The 21,553-nt window shown below is 42.7% G+C and overlaps 2 protein-coding genes across 4 annotated transcripts in view; both read right to left on the reverse strand.

Moving 5' to 3' along the window:
- Positions 1–1,149: 1,149 nt before the first annotated feature.
- zfp36l2 (zinc finger protein 36, C3H type-like 2) lies at positions 1,150–4,884 on the reverse strand. 2 transcript variants are annotated; one of them, XM_062430520.1, is made up of 2 exons: positions 4,567–4,884; positions 1,150–4,329 (listed from the first exon to the last, which is right to left on the reverse strand). In XM_062430520.1, the coding sequence occupies exons 1-2, from the start codon at positions 4,654–4,656 to the stop codon at positions 3,130–3,132; spliced, it is 1,290 nt and encodes a 429-aa protein (XP_062286504.1). In that variant the 5' UTR covers positions 4,657–4,884; the 3' UTR covers positions 1,150–3,129. The 2 variants fall into 2 exon arrangements, with proteins under 2 accessions (XP_062286504.1, XP_062286503.1); XM_062430519.1 differs by having other exon boundaries at positions 1,150–4,332.
- A 2,862-nt stretch (positions 4,885–7,746) lies between these two features.
- The window catches only part of thada (THADA armadillo repeat containing), a 96,810-nt gene continuing 83,003 nt past the window's right edge, over positions 7,747–21,553 (reverse strand). For both annotated transcript variants that reach the window (XM_062430614.1, XM_062430615.1), the window contains exons 37-38: positions 9,093–9,268; positions 7,747–8,357 (exon numbers count right to left, since the gene is read on the reverse strand). In XM_062430614.1, the coding sequence (XP_062286598.1) occupies positions 8,034–8,357; positions 9,093–9,268 (500 nt within the window). In that variant the 3' untranslated portion in view covers positions 7,747–8,033. The remainder of the gene's footprint in view (positions 8,358–9,092; positions 9,269–21,553) is intronic.

Consider the following 21,553-nt stretch of genomic DNA (forward strand, 5'->3'; position numbering starts at 1 on the left):
TTGCTGCCGCTGATAACTTCACAGACTGGCCTGCAGAAAGCATTCTTCTTCTCCTGGAAAGCGAGCAGCACCCACAACCTCACTCTGAATATAGGCCAGAGCTTTTTTATTTGCTCCAGACATGACCGAATATAACACTTCCAAACAGTCAGGGGCAGGCGAGGGGGAGGGGGGGCAGAGATGTCATTTTGTCCACTATGGTTGCAAAATATGCCGTTGTCCCCATTTTGCCTGTTCAAAGCTGCTGATAGTAGACACACATTTTTACAGCTGCAGAGTTTATCAGTTAGGGCTTGATTGCTGGTGTTCAGTTCCCAGCCTTATGCATCCAATCTCCAAGCATGACATCACTCTCAAAAGCAGGTTTCTTTGAAAGGTTAATAAGTGAAATGACACATAGGATCAATCAGAAATCGCTGTAACTCCTTTATCTTCTCCTAGACTTCAACACATCTGTATCTGTGCACATTATGTCAGAAAAATAGGATCATAACACACAACTTATTAAAAGATTAAAATCTTATCCTGATGGCCAGCATCCAGCCAGAGGCACTGACACATTCATCTAACTTCCCCCGAGGCTCTAAAGGCTCCTACATATTTTCCATGTTAAAATTCCAGACTTCATTCCTCAGATGGTGCGGACATATCGCTCATCGGTCTGTTTATAGCAGAATATTTCTCATTATGTAATGTTACATACAGTTTATTCTGAATTATAGGTGGTGTTGTTTTTCTTAAGAATCACAGCTCACTTCCTCTTTGCGGGACGGGACGCTAGAATCGAGGGGTCATGCCTTTCACTGAGAACTACTCATTACTTTTACTGTATATATAAACACAGCAAGGACAAGGTGCCAGTACCCTGAGGGCCCCAGGCCAAGTGGTGTCATAGGCCAGCTGGAGCTCCACTGTGCCCAGGACACACTCTCGTGCCTCCAGGGTTTTTCCACAGCACGAGTATTATTTGTGATAACCACTGACGTATTTATGTGAAAGAGCAACACGAGAAGCAGAGCTGTTACACTTGTGCTCGACTGGATCAGCTGTTTAGATGTCACAGAAGCCAAAACCCCCCACCCCCCAGAAAAACAACCCCCGATCTCATCATACTCAAATATATAAGAAATCACAGTTCGACAGTCTGAAGCTTTTTCAAAAATGATTTTTATTGGGAGAACTACAAAAAATGTACAGTACAAAGTTAACAGTCTCACACTCAAATTTGTAGTGAACTGACTCCCCCCCCCCCAAAAAAAAATTAACAACTCTCGTTGTCTTTTTGTCCGTTTTTTGTTACATTCAAAAAGCTTTACTTCTGATAAGTAGTCAAAAGTACATAGTGCGCATCCCTCTGTACCTACTATGTACAAACCAAACGTGTTCAACCACTTCCCTCTCCAGCAAACTCTCTAGATTCTCAATATCAAAACAAAAAACAAAACAAAAGAGGAAATCAAAATAATAAAAGAGGAATGGGGACTTAGAAAGGTTATGGTTGTTTTTTGTCAGAGTGTCTGAGTGGTAACAACCTTTAAAAAGAACAAAACAAAAAAGAATCCAACACTACATTCAGTTCAACCGGTGTATAAAAGATGCCATGTAGGAAAAATACTTTATTTGGTTAATTTTAAGGCATGTCAAGATGGTGAACCCCATAGGCACTACACAATAATACTGGGGCACAAGGGATTGCTACATTCTTTAGCACGTGGCTGGAATCACAGTGTGACCTCGTGCGAACAGAGAGAAAACAAAAATACTTTTTTGGTTAATTTATTGACTTGGGTTCTTTGTCACTGAAGTCTGATCTAGATAAAACAAAAAAAAAGAAAAAAAAAAGTACGGTTTGGACGGTCTGTACAACCACATCGTTTATACATTCTACAGAAACATCTAAATAGGGATCCTCCAAAAAAAAGAAAGAAAAAAAAAAGCCTTCTACAGCATTGACACACAACCTCAGGAGCAAACAGCAATCCCGCAAACTTTTTTTTTTAATAAAACGTAAACAAGGAAACAAAATTAAAGAAATAAATATCACATATGTTCTCTTAAATTAAGATTTTTTTTACTCATTTACAATAAAAATAACAAAGTGAAGTTACAAAAAAAGGAGAAAAAAAACAAAATATATATATTACTGTGAACGAACACTTTATGCAGATTAATATTGGCGATCATAATTTAAACATAAAAGAATATAGATCTATTGCTTCATCATACTTGATAAATACAGTATGGACACAAATTACCAATGTAGCCTATACTTTTTTCACAACATAATAAATAAGTTAAATAGTTCATAGACAGTTAAGTACTGCTATGTAAATCACTCAAAAACAGCTAAAAAAATATATATTCAACCATCAGCAGTGATTTCCCCAAACAAACCCCACTCAAGAGTGCTTTTTAACAAAGCAACAAACTAGACTAACCAAACAAACCACTGGGTGGCGCTGGGAGAAGACAGATCTGGAATGGAAGTTGAAGCTTTCAGAGAGGAAAACAACAAAAAAAATAATATATATATATTTATATAACACACAGAAAAAAAAAATTGTTACTTTGAATCAAGGCATATTCTTGGCAGGATGGGAGGAAATCTGAAACCGCTTACAGTCTCTTCTTGTCAAGTCATCATGTTACACATCTTATCCCAGGAAAAGTGTGTCTTGCCTGATAGAGCAAAAAGGGAGAGGGGCTGCCGTGAGCCCTTGGGCAAGGCACTGATGGAATGCCTTCTGTTTGCTATCTAAGTATTTAATACAACTATATTACATACAAAGAAAAAAATATATACTAAACTAATGCCAGGTCAAGGACACTTTTAACTGTGATGCTCTATTGATCCCTGTGGGTGATTTCTCTTCTCTTGCCCCCCTCCAGGGAGGTCAGAGCAGGGTCAGCACCCCTGGAGCTGGTAGGGATTCAATGTCTTGCTGCTCAAAGGCACTTCAGCAGGGTGGATGCTGCTGAAAGAGGGTGAAGGGCTGTGGAGTTGAGGGGGCTGAGTATGGATCCTCCACTATAAGGATCCTTACTCACTCTAACACCCTCTCTGACTCCTCAAGCCCCCCCTATGGCCCATCCATAATCCATATGAAAAAAAACAACAAAAAAACATGATTAGTCATCTGAAATCGACAGCCTGCTGAAGATTGGCAAACGTCTTCCAGCGTCCAGACTCGGGGACTCGGAGCCGCTGAGGCTCCCGGTAGAGCTGAGGGACCCGCTCGCATAGCTGTCCCGGTCAGAGAGCGAGTCTGGTGGGCTGGGAGGAGGGTCGAACACCGGAGACTCGCTGAGGCGGCGCAGCGCCTGCAAGTGGCTGATGTTGTAGGTCGGAGGGGAGGGTGGGCACATGCCGCCCTGCATGTTCCCATAGTAGGCACCGGTGGAGTGGTTGTTGGCGTAGCCGCCGGGGGTGTGCACGGCTAGTGGAGCCAGTAAGGCTTTTAAGTCCTGTCCGGGGAAAGCAAAGGCACTGTTGATGCAGGACACCGAGTTGGGTGACAGCACCTCCTCGTAGAAGTTGGAGGCGGAGGTGCAGGAGGAGCCGCTGGTGGGTGGCGGTGGGGTCCGGGATGTGGGACTGTCGAGCAGGGGGGACTCGAGTCCGTGGTGGGTGGAGAAGCCAGAGAAGCTGAGGCTGTGGTGAAGCTTTGGTCTGTCCCTCGGGGTGTAGCCGAGCTGCTGCTGGGGCAAGACATCCCTCTGGCCGTAGCCGCACAGCTCACGAGCAGACCTGGCCTCTCCTGCCTGCACGTTAGCGTTGGCGGCTGGAGCGGGCCGGCGCTCATCTGCGTTATGGATAAAGTGACACCGGGGACCGTAAGGGCAGAAACCAATGGTATGGAAGGTGCGGCACGGCTCCGTTTTATACTTAGGGTGACGGGACAAGCTCCTCAACTCATGGTAGCCGTGAGCAAACTGACATTTCTCCCCGTACTTGCACGACCCGTTCTCCTCGAAGGGCCGACACAGCTCGGTCTTGTAGCGGGTGGAGTTGATCTGAGAGCCGGGCTTCTGCTGCAGCACACCCCGGTCTCCGTTCTCACTGTAAGCGCGGTCGCGGAACTTGTTTTCCTTGTTCATGAGGGCCGTGGCGGTGCTGTTGCTGCTCTGCGTGTTCTCCTTCAGACTGCTGTAGGAGCCCATGGAGTATTTATTACCGTTGTTCATCGCTTCCATGTTGCTGGTTGAGTTTCTGCGGAAAAATCCCGGTGTGAAGGAGCCGCCGGAGCCCGGGGATGTGACCGGAGCTCCGACCGCTTTCTTGTCCAACATGCTGTTGATGTGCAGGGCGTTCATATTCATGCTTTTATCCTGCTGTTGGAGAGAAGAAAAGACTAGAGTTAGCAATGCAAAAATGTGTCACTATTTAGAGCACATGGCATGTTTAAGACAACTTTGTTTGCCTGCAGCACAACTACTTGTTGCAGCTGAAAACAATCATACGAGCTCCACTGAAGTTCAAGCACGCTCATTTCAGCTGCAATCAAGTGTTTCACGCTGGATGCAAAGAGGCAAAACTCCACATCTTTTTTTTTTTTCTCTTTTTACCTTATAAAGCATGTCCATGTCGTAGAAAGCTGACAAGACGGTCGCAGACATCTCGTTTCCCCAAGTTTGCTGCCTCACTCCCTCTTTCATGGAGGACCGAGCAGGATCCTTGAATGCGACGAGCGGTAGTTTGTGCCACGACTGGTTTTGGTTGTGGAAAAGTTTTGAAAAGTTGCTTTAAAAAGTTGATATGTTTAGTTTAAGTCCGTAGAAGAAGGAGAAAAAAAAGAAGGGGGGGTAGGTTTGTATTGTTGAGTTGTAGGTGGTTTATATCTCCTCCCCTCTGAGAAGCGCTGAGCCAGAGTGCTTCACTGTGCGCTCCAGCATGTTTGCAAAGGCCTTTTTAATGCCTGGCGGGGAGTGGCCAACTCAAGTCAGTGAAAACTTTTGCAAGGAGCCGCCTCCTGCCCTCCTCTCCGAAAAAAACTTCCATTCACCGGTTGGTCGCCTATTCTTTAACACCACGCCTTGAAACCCCTCCCACCACCACCACCATCATCATCATCATCCTCCAACACACCCCCTCAAAAGTTTTTTTTTTCTTTTTTCTCTTAATCACACAACCAATTTTGTGGAAGTTGGTTTTGCATTTGGGGTTTGATTTCTCGCTGAGAAAGAATGCAGTAACATCAAGGGAAGTCTACAATGCATGCAAGCTTTTCTCCTCATTTAATCATTCACCACTTTCACACCTGTGTCCTCTAATGAAGGTGTGTGTGTGTGTGTGTGTGTGTGTGTATTGGAGATTGGAGAGGAGGAGGAGGAGGGAAGAAGGGGGGATTGGGTGCATTGCTCAAAAGCTCCTTGACTGAATGTGAGTTTAAAAAAAAAGAAGGGGAAGTTGTTCTTCAATGATACCCCTCACTCCCCTCAAAGCTTCCCAGAAAGGATCTGGGGGTTTGAACCAGCGACCCCCCCCCTCAAGAGACAATGACCACCCTTCCAACACAGGACCACCACACTTGGGAGGCTGACACATGTATTTGTAATGGAAGGAAACTCTGCCTTTAGCCTCCCTTCTCCCTTGTGGATGGGGTGAGAGTGAGACCACAAGTATGAGCGGAGAAGAGTCCAGGCAGAGTGCAGTACAATTTTTAGAATCAGCTGGTTGCATAATCAACTTCCACAGTGCAACAGCGGCCTATTCCAGTCTACTACACACAGAGAAACAGGCACTTCATCCCTACTGAGCTCACATGACCTACTTTTATATCTGAGCTTTAAAAAAAAAAAAAGAAAAGTGGACGTTACCTTAAGATTGAAAAGAATCTGTGACAATATGTTGAGTCACTATAAACAGCAAGGTACTTTTACTTTGGTTGAATCATTTTAAAGCACTCCTCCACAGTTCCTCTCTAACTTGTTTTCCCTCAATCTCAGAGACCAGACTGGTGGAATGTGGTTTTCAATGTGGAACAGCAGGGCAACACTGCCCCCTTGAGAGCAGAGTGGGAACTGACCGTGAGAGCAGAGTGGGAACTGACTGGGAAAGCAGTGATGCGCCACCTGCTGAGCAGAAGAGAAACAACATTTACAGTTAAACTCAAGCTGTAATAGTCATACTTTGCTCATTTCTGTAAAGAATTTGACACCATGCCTCATGTTTTAGTCATTTAAGCAAATCCATCTCCCTCCAGTCTTCCTCATCATAACAAAACCACCCATTCCTCCTTTGTCAAAGTCCTCCCAAAGACGAGTGCAGCACAGTGGCAATAAGCTGCCCCTGTTTCTCAGCATGATGTAACCTTCCCAGCAAGGCAAAATGTTCACATGAAAATGTCAAACTTACTCCACTCTGCTCTTGGAGTTGTGTCAAGTTTTGAGAAAACCACAGTGGAAAGATTGCAGAGTTGACAGAGTTGGCAATGAAAGGACAGTGCTCTCTATATCAGGGCTGCAACAAGGCAGATATTTCGGTTAAGGAGGGTGTTGAAAAAAAAAGGTTGTTCAGCACATATCACCAGAAATTGCAAGTCCTTTCCATGTCAGAGCATAATTGGAAGAAGGGTTATTAAAAAAAAAAGGATGAAAATATAATTTTTCTTTCTGTGACATGATTGAATGTTCACTCAAGAGCTGAGAGGTTTGGGAGGGAAAGATGTTGGAGGAAAAAAAATAAGAGAGAGAGAGAGAGAGGAGGGGGGGTGGGGGGGGGGGGGGTAGTAGCAACAGGCAAAAAACAAGTCACATAAGAGCTTGGAATCTACTACTACCAAACCCTAAAATTAGGTTGAGGGCTGCCCCAGGACTATTTGCGCTTTGCAGTTGTGATAAATAGTTTAATGTGAAGGACAGACGCGGCGAGGCTCCTGAGAAATCCCTTGAACATGTCCTCGTCCGCAGAAACCGCTCTCCCATCACACGGCTCTGTTTTTATTGGGGGGGGATGTTGAGCTGTTCCAAAACATTACGTCAGTTTTACTGTAACAGGGAACATGGCTACCAGGGAGGGAGAAGGGTCCAGCTGTATGAGAGGGCAGTACACGCACACACACACACACACACACACACACTGACACATGTGTACACAGAGAGAGAAAGAGAGAGAGAGAGAGAAAGAAAGAGAGGACAGTAGCTCATTGTGCTGTCCTCCTAATTACATAACCAGGAAAACTAGAGGGAAGCGTAAAAACACAGTCCAATGGGAAGAATCCTGCAGTAAATTAAATATCACAGGAAAATAACACCTCGTATAAACATACAGTAGAAGTTGAAGCTTTATGGTGAAATACAACTTTGGTGACGTGTCAGTGAAAACACTTTGACGATCCCATGCCTCGGCCGTAAAAGCTCCGGTCTCGGCTGCACAATCGCGCCATTGAAGTTTGTGCTCGAAGCTTTTTGGGCGCCGTGTTGTTGCGTAGCTCCAACCTTAAATCCCTGGTAGACATGTAGAGAAACGGAGCGGCCAGGGCGCTTCAATGCTGACACTGTTGAAGTTTGTCGTGTGACACATTCCCACTGATAAGAGAACAGAGCATCAAGTGTTGTTTTGTACAAGCTCGGGCTGAATTATTGTTACGTTTTTTTTTTTTTACAATGAGCTGCATTTCTCTAGACTGTGGTGCTGCCAGGTCAACCATCATATACCATTGTTAATATTACTATACACTGAGATGACTGTGTGGCACAATAATGCCTTTTCTTGTAGGAAAAATAGCAGACTGGAATCAAAAGGAGATCATTTCAGACATAATATTTAATTCAAAAGACATACAAATTAAAATACATCTGGATCAATGAGTGTAACATTGTAAGACTTACAGTAAAGGCGAGTACAGAGTAAAAAAAACCCCAGTTCATTCCTTCATTCCCTTAGCGTGATAATAAAAAGACTCGACCACAAAGCCAGTCTGTGTTGGTTCACTGAACTTTTTCATTTATCTGATAACTTTTTCCTCTATTGAAATATGAGGAGCTCTTACTTGAAACAATTGGTGCTACCTGAACCAAAAGCCTGCTGACCTCTACCTGAGCCTCTGCAGCACATCCAGAGCCAGATCGGCTTTTTGCTGTCGCAACACCAGTCGGGCGTGCTCCATGGTGCAGGAGAACTGGGGGAGGCCAGGGAGGGAGTCCAGGGCCTGCTGGGAGATAAGGGCTTTAGCTTTAGCTTGTGCTGACAGTGTGTGGATCTGGTGGAGCTGGTCCTGCTCTGCAGTTTTTGAGTCTGGGGTCTGCTTGTAGGCTAGGATGAGGGAGCTGAGGTGACTGTGAAGCAGCTTCACCCACTGGACAGGCTCGGCCCAAAGGTTCAGATCGCCCTTCTCGAACAGGAAGTCCTCTTCATCCTGGTGATGAGCAAAATAGTCAGTTTAGTGGACTTTGATATAAAGCAGTACTGTTTTTTTACTATCATCTTATAGAATTGATATGGTTAACAACAACATGTTAGCAAACAGCTGCTGGAAACTATGTTGATGAGAGCCAAAGAGTCAACCAGAACATTACGGCTGTGGACCATAAAACCAAAACAATGAGCTGAAAGACTCTAAAACTCTCCAAAAACACTTTGAGGAACAACTTTCACATTACACAAAGTAATTTGACATAGTTAATATAAAAGTATTGATTGTTGCAGCTTTAAGAAGATAGTACCCTGGACTTTTCAGTAGGTTTTGTCACTAGTAATGCTCTGTGTGACAAGTAAATAACTGAATGAAGATAGTTCAGCAACAGGGCCAAAAGCATGTCGCAATTTACGGCTTATCTTGGTTAAGTCATGCCTTATGATGCCTCACAGCTGTTAAAAAGTGTCTGTAAAGTCTTCAGTAGAAAGAAAAAAAAAGAAATAATTGGTGACCTATGGCCTACAAAAGTCATGGAAATCCCCCAAAGGACATATAGTCTACTTTCTTGGAAATATCCCGCTCTGTTCCTTTGTACTGTTTGTGATGTTCTTGTACCAAAGTGTAATACAAGTTGTGACGATGTATCTGCTGCGAGCTCGCGAAGACACATTCCTGGACACTGGAGTTAGTCTGATCCCGAATAACAAACGACAGAGTAACGTGGCAGATTCTCACCAGACCGGATGCTTCGTCTGCACCTGCCTCCTCGTTTCCTTCGTCCTCTCCCAGCAGCCACTCCGTCAGAGCGAGGACACCCGCTGGTACCTGCTGCCACATCTCAAACAGCCGACACAGGAGCCCCACGCCCAAGTCCAGAGCTACCGGAGGACACACGGACACACCTGCCACATCTGAGAACAGAGACCACGCATTTATACAAAACAATCTGTACATAGTGTTATATTCTAAGACATAGAAACATGGTTTATAGAAGCAAGGGTGAATGAACACAGCCAGAATATGAATGAACAACATGTTGACAGATCATAAATCATCTTTGTCCAAATCACAATCAGCCTTGGTGCATGTGACTAACATGTTTTTCCCCCCCTTGGCTCATTTTCAGGAGATCTGGTGCCAATCCTAAATCACGAAGCCACTTTGTCAGCTGGCCCACTGGTTTCACTAATGGTTCCTCTAGACTTTAAGAATGACTAGAGGACCTTTGCCCTGGGATCTGAGGTCATGCACAAGCTCATTATGAGGTAAAAGGTCAGGTATACAACTGACCTGAGGAAACAGCTAAGTTGTACAATTTCAAAAGTCAAAACAAAAGCTTTCTGAGAAGGAGGCGCATAGTGCGGGATTGGGTTTGTAAATCCATCTCTGTTAGCTAGCTTATTCAAGCTAGTGATTTACTAAATCAGGTTAAATCTTCAGGAATGTCCTAGCTAGTTCAGACTCTAGTCATGTGTGTAGCTACTGTGATATTTTAATCTTGACGTTTATAAATGAAGGTATGACTTTGTTTTATCTATGGATGCATATATGGAGAAATGTGTTTTTCAAGTGCTGTTTCGAATGAGCGGCTAATATCCGTTGTGCGCTAACTTAGCGGTTAGAAAATTTAGCTAGTATAATGTTTGTAATACGTAATGTAACGTGTTCGTGATTTGAGGAATTCTTTCGAAACTTATTTCATCTTTATAAACAGCAGTTTATTAAGTCTCAGGTCAAATATATTGATCTTTAAAATAAAATCTCTTTCACTCTTAAATCATATATTTGCTAGCTAATGTAACATTGGGCGTTGGTTCAGTTACCCACGCTATACCTGACAGATACTGGGTGTAAATGTTTTGGAACAAGAACTGGTTTGTGCAACTTATATTAATTTCGTGTTATGTAAATCTCCACTTAAGACAGTTCAATTTGAACTTGAGCTCTAGATATTACTTTTCCTTTGGGGGATTTTAGCATTAATCACTTCACTTGGATTATTATGATGGTTACTGGTTGAGAAGAGCTGTAATCACTAGAACAGTGGAGTCACAAAAAGTAATAGTTAAATTGAGAGTCTGGTTAGTGCACAAGCTATTGTTAAGTGTAAGAAGTGTAAGAAGAAGTCAGAAGTAACCTGGGTTAAGAAATGTGTTTAGATGTAAGTCCTTGCTGGCTGTCTGAACCAACATGATTTCTTAAAATACCCGATTTCCTCAACCAGGGTATGGGAATTTTTAGAATATGAACATGATTATGACAGCCAGATTTCCGCTGATGAAACCTGATTTCCAGAAATGTAAACACAGCTTTCTACAACAACACATGTTTATGACGTGGAGACCCTATGCTCGGAATATTGTGTGCTGCCGTGGCATGAGGGGAAAAACCATTACTCGTAGCGGTGTGTGTCCCTGTATCCAAAATAATTAAATCCAAAAGCCTCGCTAAAACTCAAACTGATATAAATAATTCTAAATAAGTCAGTTTCCACAGCTGAACAGTGGAGTATTTGTAAAAATCGGACGTGTTTGCAATCAAAGGAAAAAATGGGCCTGTCACTGCGCTGCAAGTCCAAAAAACAGGAGGGAAAAAAAACTCTTGAGGCTGCAGAATTATCACATTTTTTTATAAATATACAAGATTAAATATACAAAACAAGTGGCTGTGGGGAAATATGATGACCACCTGTGTGGAATGGAAATATTTCCTCCAATTTCTTGCCGTCACCTTATTTCTCTCCGTAATTCTTCCTCCAACAGTTTGAATGTTTGAATGATGCAGGGCTGACAGCATGTTCCATACTTAGTGAGTGAGTGAGTGTGCACGCATGTGTGTGTACTCTCTGGGTTTGGAAGGCCTTCTGGGAAACAAAACTATAACTCATATAACCAACCACCATCAGGGTGTGTATGAGTGGATTCAAAAATATTCTGCTTCAACACGTTGCACCAATATGAGCACGCACGCACACAAATTGCTAACGTTGCTCTTACTGTAACTTCCTGTTTACTTGCTAATGAATGGATGGATGAATGGATTGCCTGCATATCTGAATGTGATGATCATGTTGACTTTCTTCACATGTGGTGACTGCCAATAAACACTTAAATGAGAAGTAAAAACAGAAAACGTGCTATTTCTAGTCTTCCGTGAAGTGTGGATGTGTCACCATAACACACGCACAAACACACACACAAACACATATATATTCACAAACAAGCCTGTCACGAGCCCATGCTCTCGCAGACAGTTGTATATGGTGAAGTAGGAGGTGTGACTGCAAAGACACACACTTCAAACACAGGGAAAACACAACGTATGACTTCGTTTAACGGCTCCAGTTGTCCACCCAAAGAGTAAGAGGTTGTGTGTGTATGTGTGTGTGTGTGTGTGTGAAAGAGAGTGTGTCGTTCTCCCACCTTGACCATCCTCGCCACAGCTGACACCAAGATAACACCAGTGACTTCAAAAGGCTTTCAGAGCCACTAGCCAAAACATTACCACTATGGGAAGAGAGGAAGGAAGGGTAGGTGGAGGTATACAGACCCCCATCAGCACATACAGCATACAACACACACACACACACACACACACGGTTGGGAACCCAGATTGTTTTTCCTCTTCAGAGAGGAGGCGTAAAATCGGAGCAGAGCCTGAAGTCTGAGTGGAGAGAGAGACCCGCTCTGTGAACATTACAGGCTGCTGATTGTACAGTATTAGAGGAGATTTAAGAGTTTAGGAGCTTGAATGACAAATTCCTTTCTTTACGAAGAAGCTGCTTTTCTGTGGGACAGCCCGGCCTCTGATGTCAAGCCTTTACACCCCCCCCCCCCCCTCCCCTAAACATTAAGGGACATAATAGGAAATTTTAGCTGCATTCAATTTATCTACTTTTTTACGGAGGTTTTACACATCACTTAACGCGATTTCCCTCCTTGAGCTTTTGGCGCAAAATACTCCCGTTTCTCAAGGGGATTGTCTTTCATGCTGTTACTGCCATGTGTGTTGGGATGTGTGAGAGTGTGTGTGTGTGTGTGTGTGTGTGTGTGTGTGTGTGTTTGTGTATATGTGTATGTGTGTGTGTTGGCAGGAGAGCTGACCTTTGTGGGTTTTGTTTGCATTGAAAGTTAATGCTGGTCAATCCTTGTCCCTGCAAATGACAATATCAGTGCCAGTTGGTGAATGAATGGGTTTGGGTAAGATGGGGTGAGGCTGCTCTCTGTGTGTGTGTGTGTGTGTGTGTATGTGTGTGCGTGTGTGTGCGCGTGTTTATATGTGTGTATGCAGTTGGCATCCACTGGCACTCGTATAGTACATTTGAGCTGGGCAGGGCAGGAGTGTGAGGGAAAAACTTAACCTTGTGCCACTTGTGGAAACAGAAGAACAGTTGCACCATTCTGAGCTTCTGAGGAGTTTCTCTGAAAACTGGACTAAGATCTTTGTTTTGCCCTTTTTATTTGAAAGTCTTTAAATGTCAACCTGATGGAAGCGGTTACTTCTTAATTGGCTGCAAAATCCAAACAGCCACATTAAAAGAGAAACCTCTGACAGAGTAAAGACTTTAGGGCTGGAATAAGCTGCGTCCTAATTCCATATTTCATACTAATCCATAACAGTGCATTATGAGTTCACACTAGAAGAGCAACCTTGAGTATACTCAAAAAAGTCATCATGTATATGAAAACAAAAAACAAAGACAACCTTTCTTTTTCTGATTTCTCAGTGTAGATGGATTATAGATGGATAATATTGGATGGAAACACGATGCGACTATACATAGCTACAAAGATATAAATAATTATCAGATGATAGTGAAACAGCTGCAGGAAAACAAAAAACATATTAAGTTAGTATTAATCCTCTGTTGCCATAGCGCTGCTGATGGACAGGTCATGGAGGATTATTATGGGATGTTAGGAGATGTAGGTATTTTTGTGTCACCTCGATTCCAGGTATCACTACATGACCGGTGTGCTATGTTCTGCTGTGGGGGGCTGAGGGGGGGTTGGGGCTGGTTCTGTGCCCAGTGGACCCATTTTGACCTAAGTACACTGATGATGACTACATTACTTTTTATTTATCTAATTCTATATCTTTGTATGATTACATTGATTTCATTATGAATCTATATCATTTTGCTTTTGTTAATGTATTAGACACTTTGATCATACAGTACAGAACACTGATACTTTTATATCTAAAAGACAGCAACTTTGGAGAATACCAACTGTATCTGTGTTTGCTGCAGCTGAACTTCAGAAAGCATGTTAACTCCTCTTTTAACGAGGACTGTGGATTTTGCCACTCATCACTTTCACAGGACTCGTGTTAATGGATCTTTTCACAGTCGGTACAGACAGGAGGAATGATCACAGCAAACAATATGGGCCTGAGAGTAGACTTGAAAACCTGTGAACATCTCCTTTAAGTACAGCATGGAACTCATTTCAAACCCTTTTTTGTGACAATAGAAGGTGGCTCACTATATTCTGTATCACATGCAGTAAAATACACTGATAAACTTCCCCATTTACAACCCTGCTTATCTGAGTGTGTAAGCAGACATTATGTAGAATATAGTGAGTGTGTTCATGCTAATTTCAATGCAACTCTGACTGATTTGGTTAAAAAAGAAAATGTTAGTACCACTGTAACTTCTCAGCTTTGTTCGATTGACATTATCTCAAATATGTATGATTTTGTGAATTGTAAAAAAAAAACCAAAACGTGACAATCATTTGCATTTCACACACGGCTGCAGCCACATTGTGTCTGATCAGCAGTTGTGCCATTAAAGGCGCTGAATTGAATTAAGAGAGAGTTAAAAGACTTTGGCTGTTCAGTAAATCCTCGCTGAGCCTCTGCAGCTGGGGGGCTGGTGGGGTGTCAGATGTCCCATTGAGTGGAGGAGGAGTGAGTGAGTGTGTGGGTTTCAGGCGGGCTGTCAGGATGGTGAAATGAGAGAAATCCCCCGACACCAACCCGCCCCCCCCCACACAATCTTCCATTCGCTGCTGCTGGTGTCATCGCGATTACTGTAGTGTGGGTTCATTCCTCTGGTCAGCCACCCACATCTGAGAGGTCTGAGCTGGAAGCCCCCCCCCCCCCAAACAGCTACACCCATCCCACCTGTAGGCTGTTACCTGCACACAGACCACTGCTTACACCTGCCCTGTCCAACAGTCTTATCTTTATTCTAAACAGCCTAGACAAAGACAGTCTGTCCAAACCTCTGCATGTCCTGGATTGACTCTGTGATCAGATGATGCCTCTAAAAACTCATGTCGTTCCGATTAAAAGTGCACCTTATCCAATCTGACAACAAAACTCTCAATTGTGGAAAATATGACATTTGACACAAAGTTTTTAACCAGACTACAGCAAAAAAACAACCACAACGTCAATCTTCTCACGAGCTCAAAGAGACGCGCTTTCCTCTTCGCGCAGCATCAGAGAGAGAGGAGACGCGAGAGTTCAGGAAGCGTAGGTGCGAGAGACGCAGAGGTGTGAAATAAAAACACACGCTTTATAGCCCTCACTTCCCCCCTTGAGGCTGACGGGAAACAGGGAGCCTGGAGACCAAATGACAACAACAACAACACAGAGGGAGAGAATTAGCATAAAAATAATGGTTTAAGAATACACCGGTGGTCTGAGCTCACCGTGGCTGCATTTGTAATAAAGCCGAGTGTGTGACTGACTGCTGTAGTCAATGGATCAAACGGAAGTCAATGGCTGCCTCAACAGGGAGCCAACACAGGATCTTCTATTAGTGTAAATGTGCAAATCTGAATAGAAACCAGGTAAGAAGAACTGGAAGCTTATATTAGTAAAAGCAGGGTTGTTTGCATGTTTGTTTTCTGCAGATAAAAAAAAAAAAAAAAAGAAGTACTGTTTGCATATGAGATGATACAATAAAATGCATTGCTCTGTGACCCACAACTCACTACTGTATTTGTTTGGCTTAGACCCCCGGGGTGGGTGCAAGTTTATAGCCCCTTCCAGACATGGAGTATAGATTATTTTTATCATCCCCATGGGGACAGTTGTTTCCACAGTGCATTATGTGTGCCTCCACTGAAGCCTTGATAACATCTCATAGTAAATCCTCTCATAAATTGCATCCATTTCATTATTTATTATAAAGTCAAACCTATTTAAAGAAGGCTGATAGCGCTCAAGCACAGAATGATAAGAAGTTATGGAAATCTTATGAGGTCTTATGAAGATGTAAAATTGTCTCTGGTGTTTATTCTGACATGAGACCAACATGTTCAGCTGCCATCACATTTGTGTAAAGAAAACAAAACAAGTGAAAAAAAAGTGTTGTGCCTCTTTGTTAATTATCCTCTTTGGTACTCCATCTGTGTGTTTACATGTAGTTAAGTAACCAGATTAAAGTAAATCCATGTACACATGCAGTAGATTAGTAACTTCTAGTATTTCTCCTCTACACTGGCCTTATTTTGGGAACATGACTTACTGGCTTTAACTGCATCTGTGACAGCAGATGCTAATTTTGACTTTCCTTTTTGTTTTGTTTTCTTTTTGGTTGGTCAAATGTTCAGTAGTGAAATGGACTTTGTGTTACTTTCTGTTTTTGTCTGACTTTGGAGCGGATTATTTTAAATACTAGGACAAGTTGTTCTGTGTAATGATCCCTCCCTTCATCCAGTCGCTGCTCTGTGCTTTTCTGTGTCTGCAGCCTATTGTCATGCATGTGCATACTTTTAAAAGTAGAAAAAAAAGCACAGTGACATGCATACATGTTGGAGAAGTCAGCGTTCTCTAACAGAAATCTAGCAGGGGGGAAATCAGGTTTCTCTAATCTCTTACCTTGATTACAGCAGCCAGGTTTATCATTTACATCATAGTTAAGAAATCAGCCTGCTGGAGAAGGCCCCGACTATAACCTGGTTACACGTGCTGTGTGAAGGTTACCGAGAACATGCTGACTGACCTGCGACTGTGATTAGATCTAGAATTGGTTAGAATACTGTGATACAACTTTTTCACAGTAACAGAGGATGCATAATGAGGCCAACCGTTTCACGCTATTTGTGAAATACCCACACTGAGCATTGTACTTTATCTCTAAAACACATCAAGTCTCACGGCCTGGCTCTGCAGAATGCAAAGAACACAGTGTTTAACACCGCTTGCAGGCAGCAGACGTGACTTTATTTCACGCCAACTACCAAATCATTAGAATCTAATTTCCCACGCCTCCGTCTGAGTAAAAGATTGAGAAAGTGGCACTAGAGGAGGAGGAGGGAGGGAGAGGGGGGCTTCCAGAAGTAAAAGTTAGCACTGTAAATCAAATCCAGTTCCTGTGTTTTTAGTCTTTTCTGCTCAGAGTGAGTGACATGTGACAGTGGTTTATTGGTCGAGTGAGCATTGTGCTAAAATAGGACGAGGTCTGTTTAATGAGTGTCCTTCAGCTCGCTCGGGTCGTTCGCTTCCATTCATCTGCGTCATCCACTGTAAATGAATGAACTGGGGCAAAGGACACATGAATGGCATATTCTGCAAAAGCTGTTTTTTTGTGTTTTTTTTCTTGATGGTTGTGCAGTAAAGCAAAGTAGGTTATTTGGGGCGAGTTGGTTGATAACGGTTCACTGACGATGGCCTGGAAAATATGGGCGAGTCAGCAGAGCCCGAGTGTTCAGCATTACTTCAGAATGGTGGGTCAAACTGATTTTCCCACATAAATTATGTATTTATAGAAGCCTAGTCATTTTGTACTTATGTGTCACCATGCCAGCTTGAGAATACAGTATTTAGTATTACTGAAAATTTAAAGCAAAGGCCAAATTCACATTTGCTTTTTACAACTTTCCTAGATTCACAACTTTATTCTGAGTTTGAGGATTCCTGTTTGTGTTCTCAATCACATTTCTAAAAAAGCCTGAGGTCCAATCTAAATCCCTCTGTGCTCTCTCACTCTCTCTCTGTATATATATAAAGTGATCCCTCTGCTCCAGCCCTGACGCTGTCACAGTGCCGGAGGTCCAGCGAGGGTGAGTGGAGTTTGATTTCAGACCCAATTAGTCTGGAGGTATTTGGGTGGTGGTGGTGATGCTGGCAGAGGGGAGGGTTGGAGGGTTGGAGGGGGGTGTGTGGGGGGTGTTGCAGGGTGGGATAGGGTTAAATTAGATTTGCTCTTCCTGTCCAAGACAATGGCTCCACTGTAGTTCACAACTCTGGGAAGAAGAGGAGCCTCCACTAATGTGATGTGAATCTGCACTAATTTCTCTCCCACACCAAAAAACAGGTTTATTTGAATTATACCTGAAATTCAAATATTTAAACTGGAAATAAAAAGTTTTAAAAGTATGGTATGTATTAAAGCCTTTAACCTTAAGTCTTATTCTTGCTTAATAAAGAGTGAATACCTGTTATTACATGTTTTTTGCAAGTAAAATAAAATTACCAAAAACCCAAAAAATCTCCATATGTTTTGAACTAATTAAGCAGTTTTTGCCAATCATATGGAATATACAGTATGTCCCATACATGGGTTTAAATTGTCTGTTGCATCAAATTCCTAGTTTTAATTAATCATTCAGCAAGACTGTACTGTACAGTGAAACGACTATAAGGTCTAAATTTAATTTGAAATTTAAATGTCTCCTTTTTAAAGAGGGATGAGGGGTGTGTGTGTGTGTTGCAGAGCTTGTCTCTGTCTGTCCTCCATATCAAAGGGCCAGGAGTCGTTGCCTCCTTCTGAAGCAGCTAACACCTCAGACACTTGACTCTGCAATGGCAGGTCATAAAACACACACACACACACACACGCCTGAAAGGGATGGGAAAGAAACACACACACATACATTCACAGTGACCTGTATGCACACATACATGCAAACACACAGTACTGTTTTTCCACTACCACAGCATTGCACATTATAACCATGGTGTTGAAAAGCATGGCAGGCTATTCAGTTTCTATTTCCTTGGCTTCCTGACCTGACCTGAGCTTTTAAAGCAGGTCACCGAGCCAAAGGTATCACTACCAGCATCAAACCTCAGATCTTTGCAACAGCGGGAGTGAATTTTTCCACAGTGTCAGTTAAACTTGAAAACTCTTTTGCAAAAATGACTGGAATCAGAAATCATTGTTAGCTGTGGTTAGATGGTAGCATGTGTGACCCTCAAACAGACATGTAACTGTAGGTACTGTTACATAAAAAGACAAAATAAAGAATCATTAGTAACATTTGAGCTTTCTCTAGTGTGGCAAGCCCCAGCCCCCCCCCCCCCCCCCCCCCCCTCCGAAACACATGCCCAGTTTAAAGTTGTTTTTTGTCTGTAAATATGTCTCTATTATTGTGGAGCTAGCATTTAAAATGCCAAAATCAAGCAAGCGGTCATGAAAGTGTTGATCTTGGAGTTAGGAAGAGTCCAAAATGGAGGAGGCTATTATAGCTTTTTAGCTGTATTTCACCATCAACATTTAATCCTGTCAGAGTATAAACTGCTCAAAAAACAAGAATGGTTTTCAGACAAGAGTCTTTGGTACAAATATGCCTTCTGAATTATTTTCCTGCTAGCGACCGGGCTACTGAGCTTGTTAGCTGCTAGTTAGCAAACTCATTAGCTTGGACAGCTTCTTTCCCCTCTTCAATAAACTCTTTAATGAATGGAATTGTGAACTATCCTGAGAACAACATGGCAGTAGGGAGTAAGCAGCATAAGTGCAGAGAAAATAGAAAGAAGCCTGTGGAGCTGTTTTGACTGACTAGCAGTGGTTAGCTGAGCTAGCTACCGTAGTACCCATTAGCCCTGTCAGTAGTCATAATGTCACCAACTACAAGTATTTTGCTTACAAATTCAAATTATCCTTTATGTGCACAAACATACACTTCAAGACACAATAGCAGACTGACACCAGGTCATACATGTTAATGTTCTCATAGAAAGGCAGTAAGTTTTAAGTCTTAAGCATCTTTTATACACAGTTCCTAGATACTGGGCTAACCTTTGAGGCACTGCTAAGGATTTTCATGGTTCCCACATGCAGCTACAGGGTTGCAACGTTTTCAGTCTGATTTGTTTTACTTAATTTGTCTCTTATTATTTTCAAGAACATGGCGGGTCAGGATCTGTTTTAGTCCAGTGCCAATGTGTATTTTAAAAAGGAACTGTTTGCACTTATCAAATCACCCATAAAAGCACTGGCAAGATAACTGCAAGAAAACTGCAAATTCAAACATGTCATTAGCAGTGTCTTGTGATTGGTTGGCTCACCCGATGTGAAAGCATACTTGACTCCTCATGTGCTTGTGCAACACATCCATACTGACATATTCCCTGAAATGTTACTAAGTCTTGAGGTGGGAAATTGGCGTTTTATTTCCCTTGAATATTGATCCCTGTTCCCATTCACACCAGGGTGTTCCTGAACATTTCAGGGATAGACCGCATGTGTGAAAGGAGCTTTACAATCACGATGACAAAGCACATTTTTGGTATAGCTACCCAAACCTTCCTCCCTCTTATTTAATTTCAGAACATCACGTTTAAGCTTCAGAAGTGGAAAGATGACATATTTTTCCAATTGAAGGTTTTTTTGTTGGGTTTTTTTTTTTTTTTTTTACAGTCCGTGGAATGTGATTTATTTTGGGTTTTTTGGTTGTTTCTCATTTACTTAAGGAATTTGACTTTCCTGGCAGGGCCCACTCATTCATTTGATACAAGATTACCAATTTACCGTCTCATTTCTTCTTTCTGTGTTGTGTGTTACATTCCTGTTGTGCGTACGACACATGTTAAACTAAACTAGGAATTCGGTGCAATTTTCAAGATCTTTTTCGGAGGGTTTGGAGAAAATAGCTTGGGTGGCATGGATAGCAGAGCAAAAGGTCACACAAAAGTATGGAGACAAACACTCAAAGCACCCTTTTCCCACAGTGGAGATGTGTGTCCAGGAGGAAATGTACACCATCTTACGGTAAGTAACACAATCTCTGCCTCCCACACACACACACACACTCTTAAAAACTGTAATCTCCAAATGAGCAGTAAATATGGATGGACAAAGGAGGATGCCCTAGCTTGATTTCTCCACACACACACACACACACACACACACACACACACACACACACACACACACACACACACACACACACACACACACACACACACACACACACACACACACACACACACACACACACACACACACACACACACACACACACACACACACACACACACACACACGGACACCCAGTCTGTAATTATGCCTATTGTGTTCTCTTCCTGTTGTAGAGAAACCTCTCCATCTTAGTCATGTTGTTGAGCTCCTATCTGATTTTTAGCTGACAGCTTATCTGACCCTGTCTGGCCTTATGCACATAAACACATATAGAACACGCACACACACACACAGCTTTTGATAAAATCTTAACATTTCCAGGAATTTTAAATGCGCTTCCAGGGGCCCGTTTTCTGGAAATAATTGGATTTTATTCTCACTTGTCGTCATTGCAGTAAATATAATTAAAATATGGTCAAAACAAGTCAATTTTAGCTAAAATCAGGGCTGCTGGAGTTGTTTCCTTCCCCCCCCCAAGGCTAAACAGCGCTGCCATGGTAAGGCCGTAGAGACTTTTGAGGAGATGTTTTGCTATCTGGTGTTATGTTATGAGATAGTATCAGTGGCAACAGACACAATAAGGGTGGCTCCTGGAGGAAAGCTGGGAAAAAATACAGGAAGTGAGTGTTGTGAGGAAAGGAAGTCGCACTGGGGCGGTTGGTGAGGGGTGCTTGAGAGCTGGCAGCTGTCAGTCCTATCATAATGTTTGTGTGTGTGTGTGTGTGTGTGTGTGTGTGTGTGTGGGGGGGTGTGAGAGAGAACTGTGAGGCTGGATCAGGGGGATAAGATGGTCATTAATGGGGAGGGGTGTTTGTGGCTGGGCATCACACAGTTCTTCAGAAAACAAACCTCAGACATTCCCAAAACCAGTGACACATAACCGTGCGCGCACACACACGCACACATTTTCACTCTTGCATTACAACTACCAAATTAGAGTTAGTGCCCTTCATACCAGGAACGCTCCCAAACCCATAACACGAAATGATGTCATCAACCCTTTTTAACATTAGCCTGTGTTTTCTTTACGTGTGTGTGTGTTCGTGTGTATTTGACTGGGCATGCATTACAGTAGTTTCAGTATGAGAGT

Source organism: Scomber scombrus, chromosome 12 (genome assembly GCF_963691925.1).
Source record: "Scomber scombrus chromosome 12, fScoSco1.1, whole genome shotgun sequence".
NCBI lineage: Eukaryota > Metazoa > Chordata > Actinopteri > Scombriformes > Scombridae > Scomber > Scomber scombrus.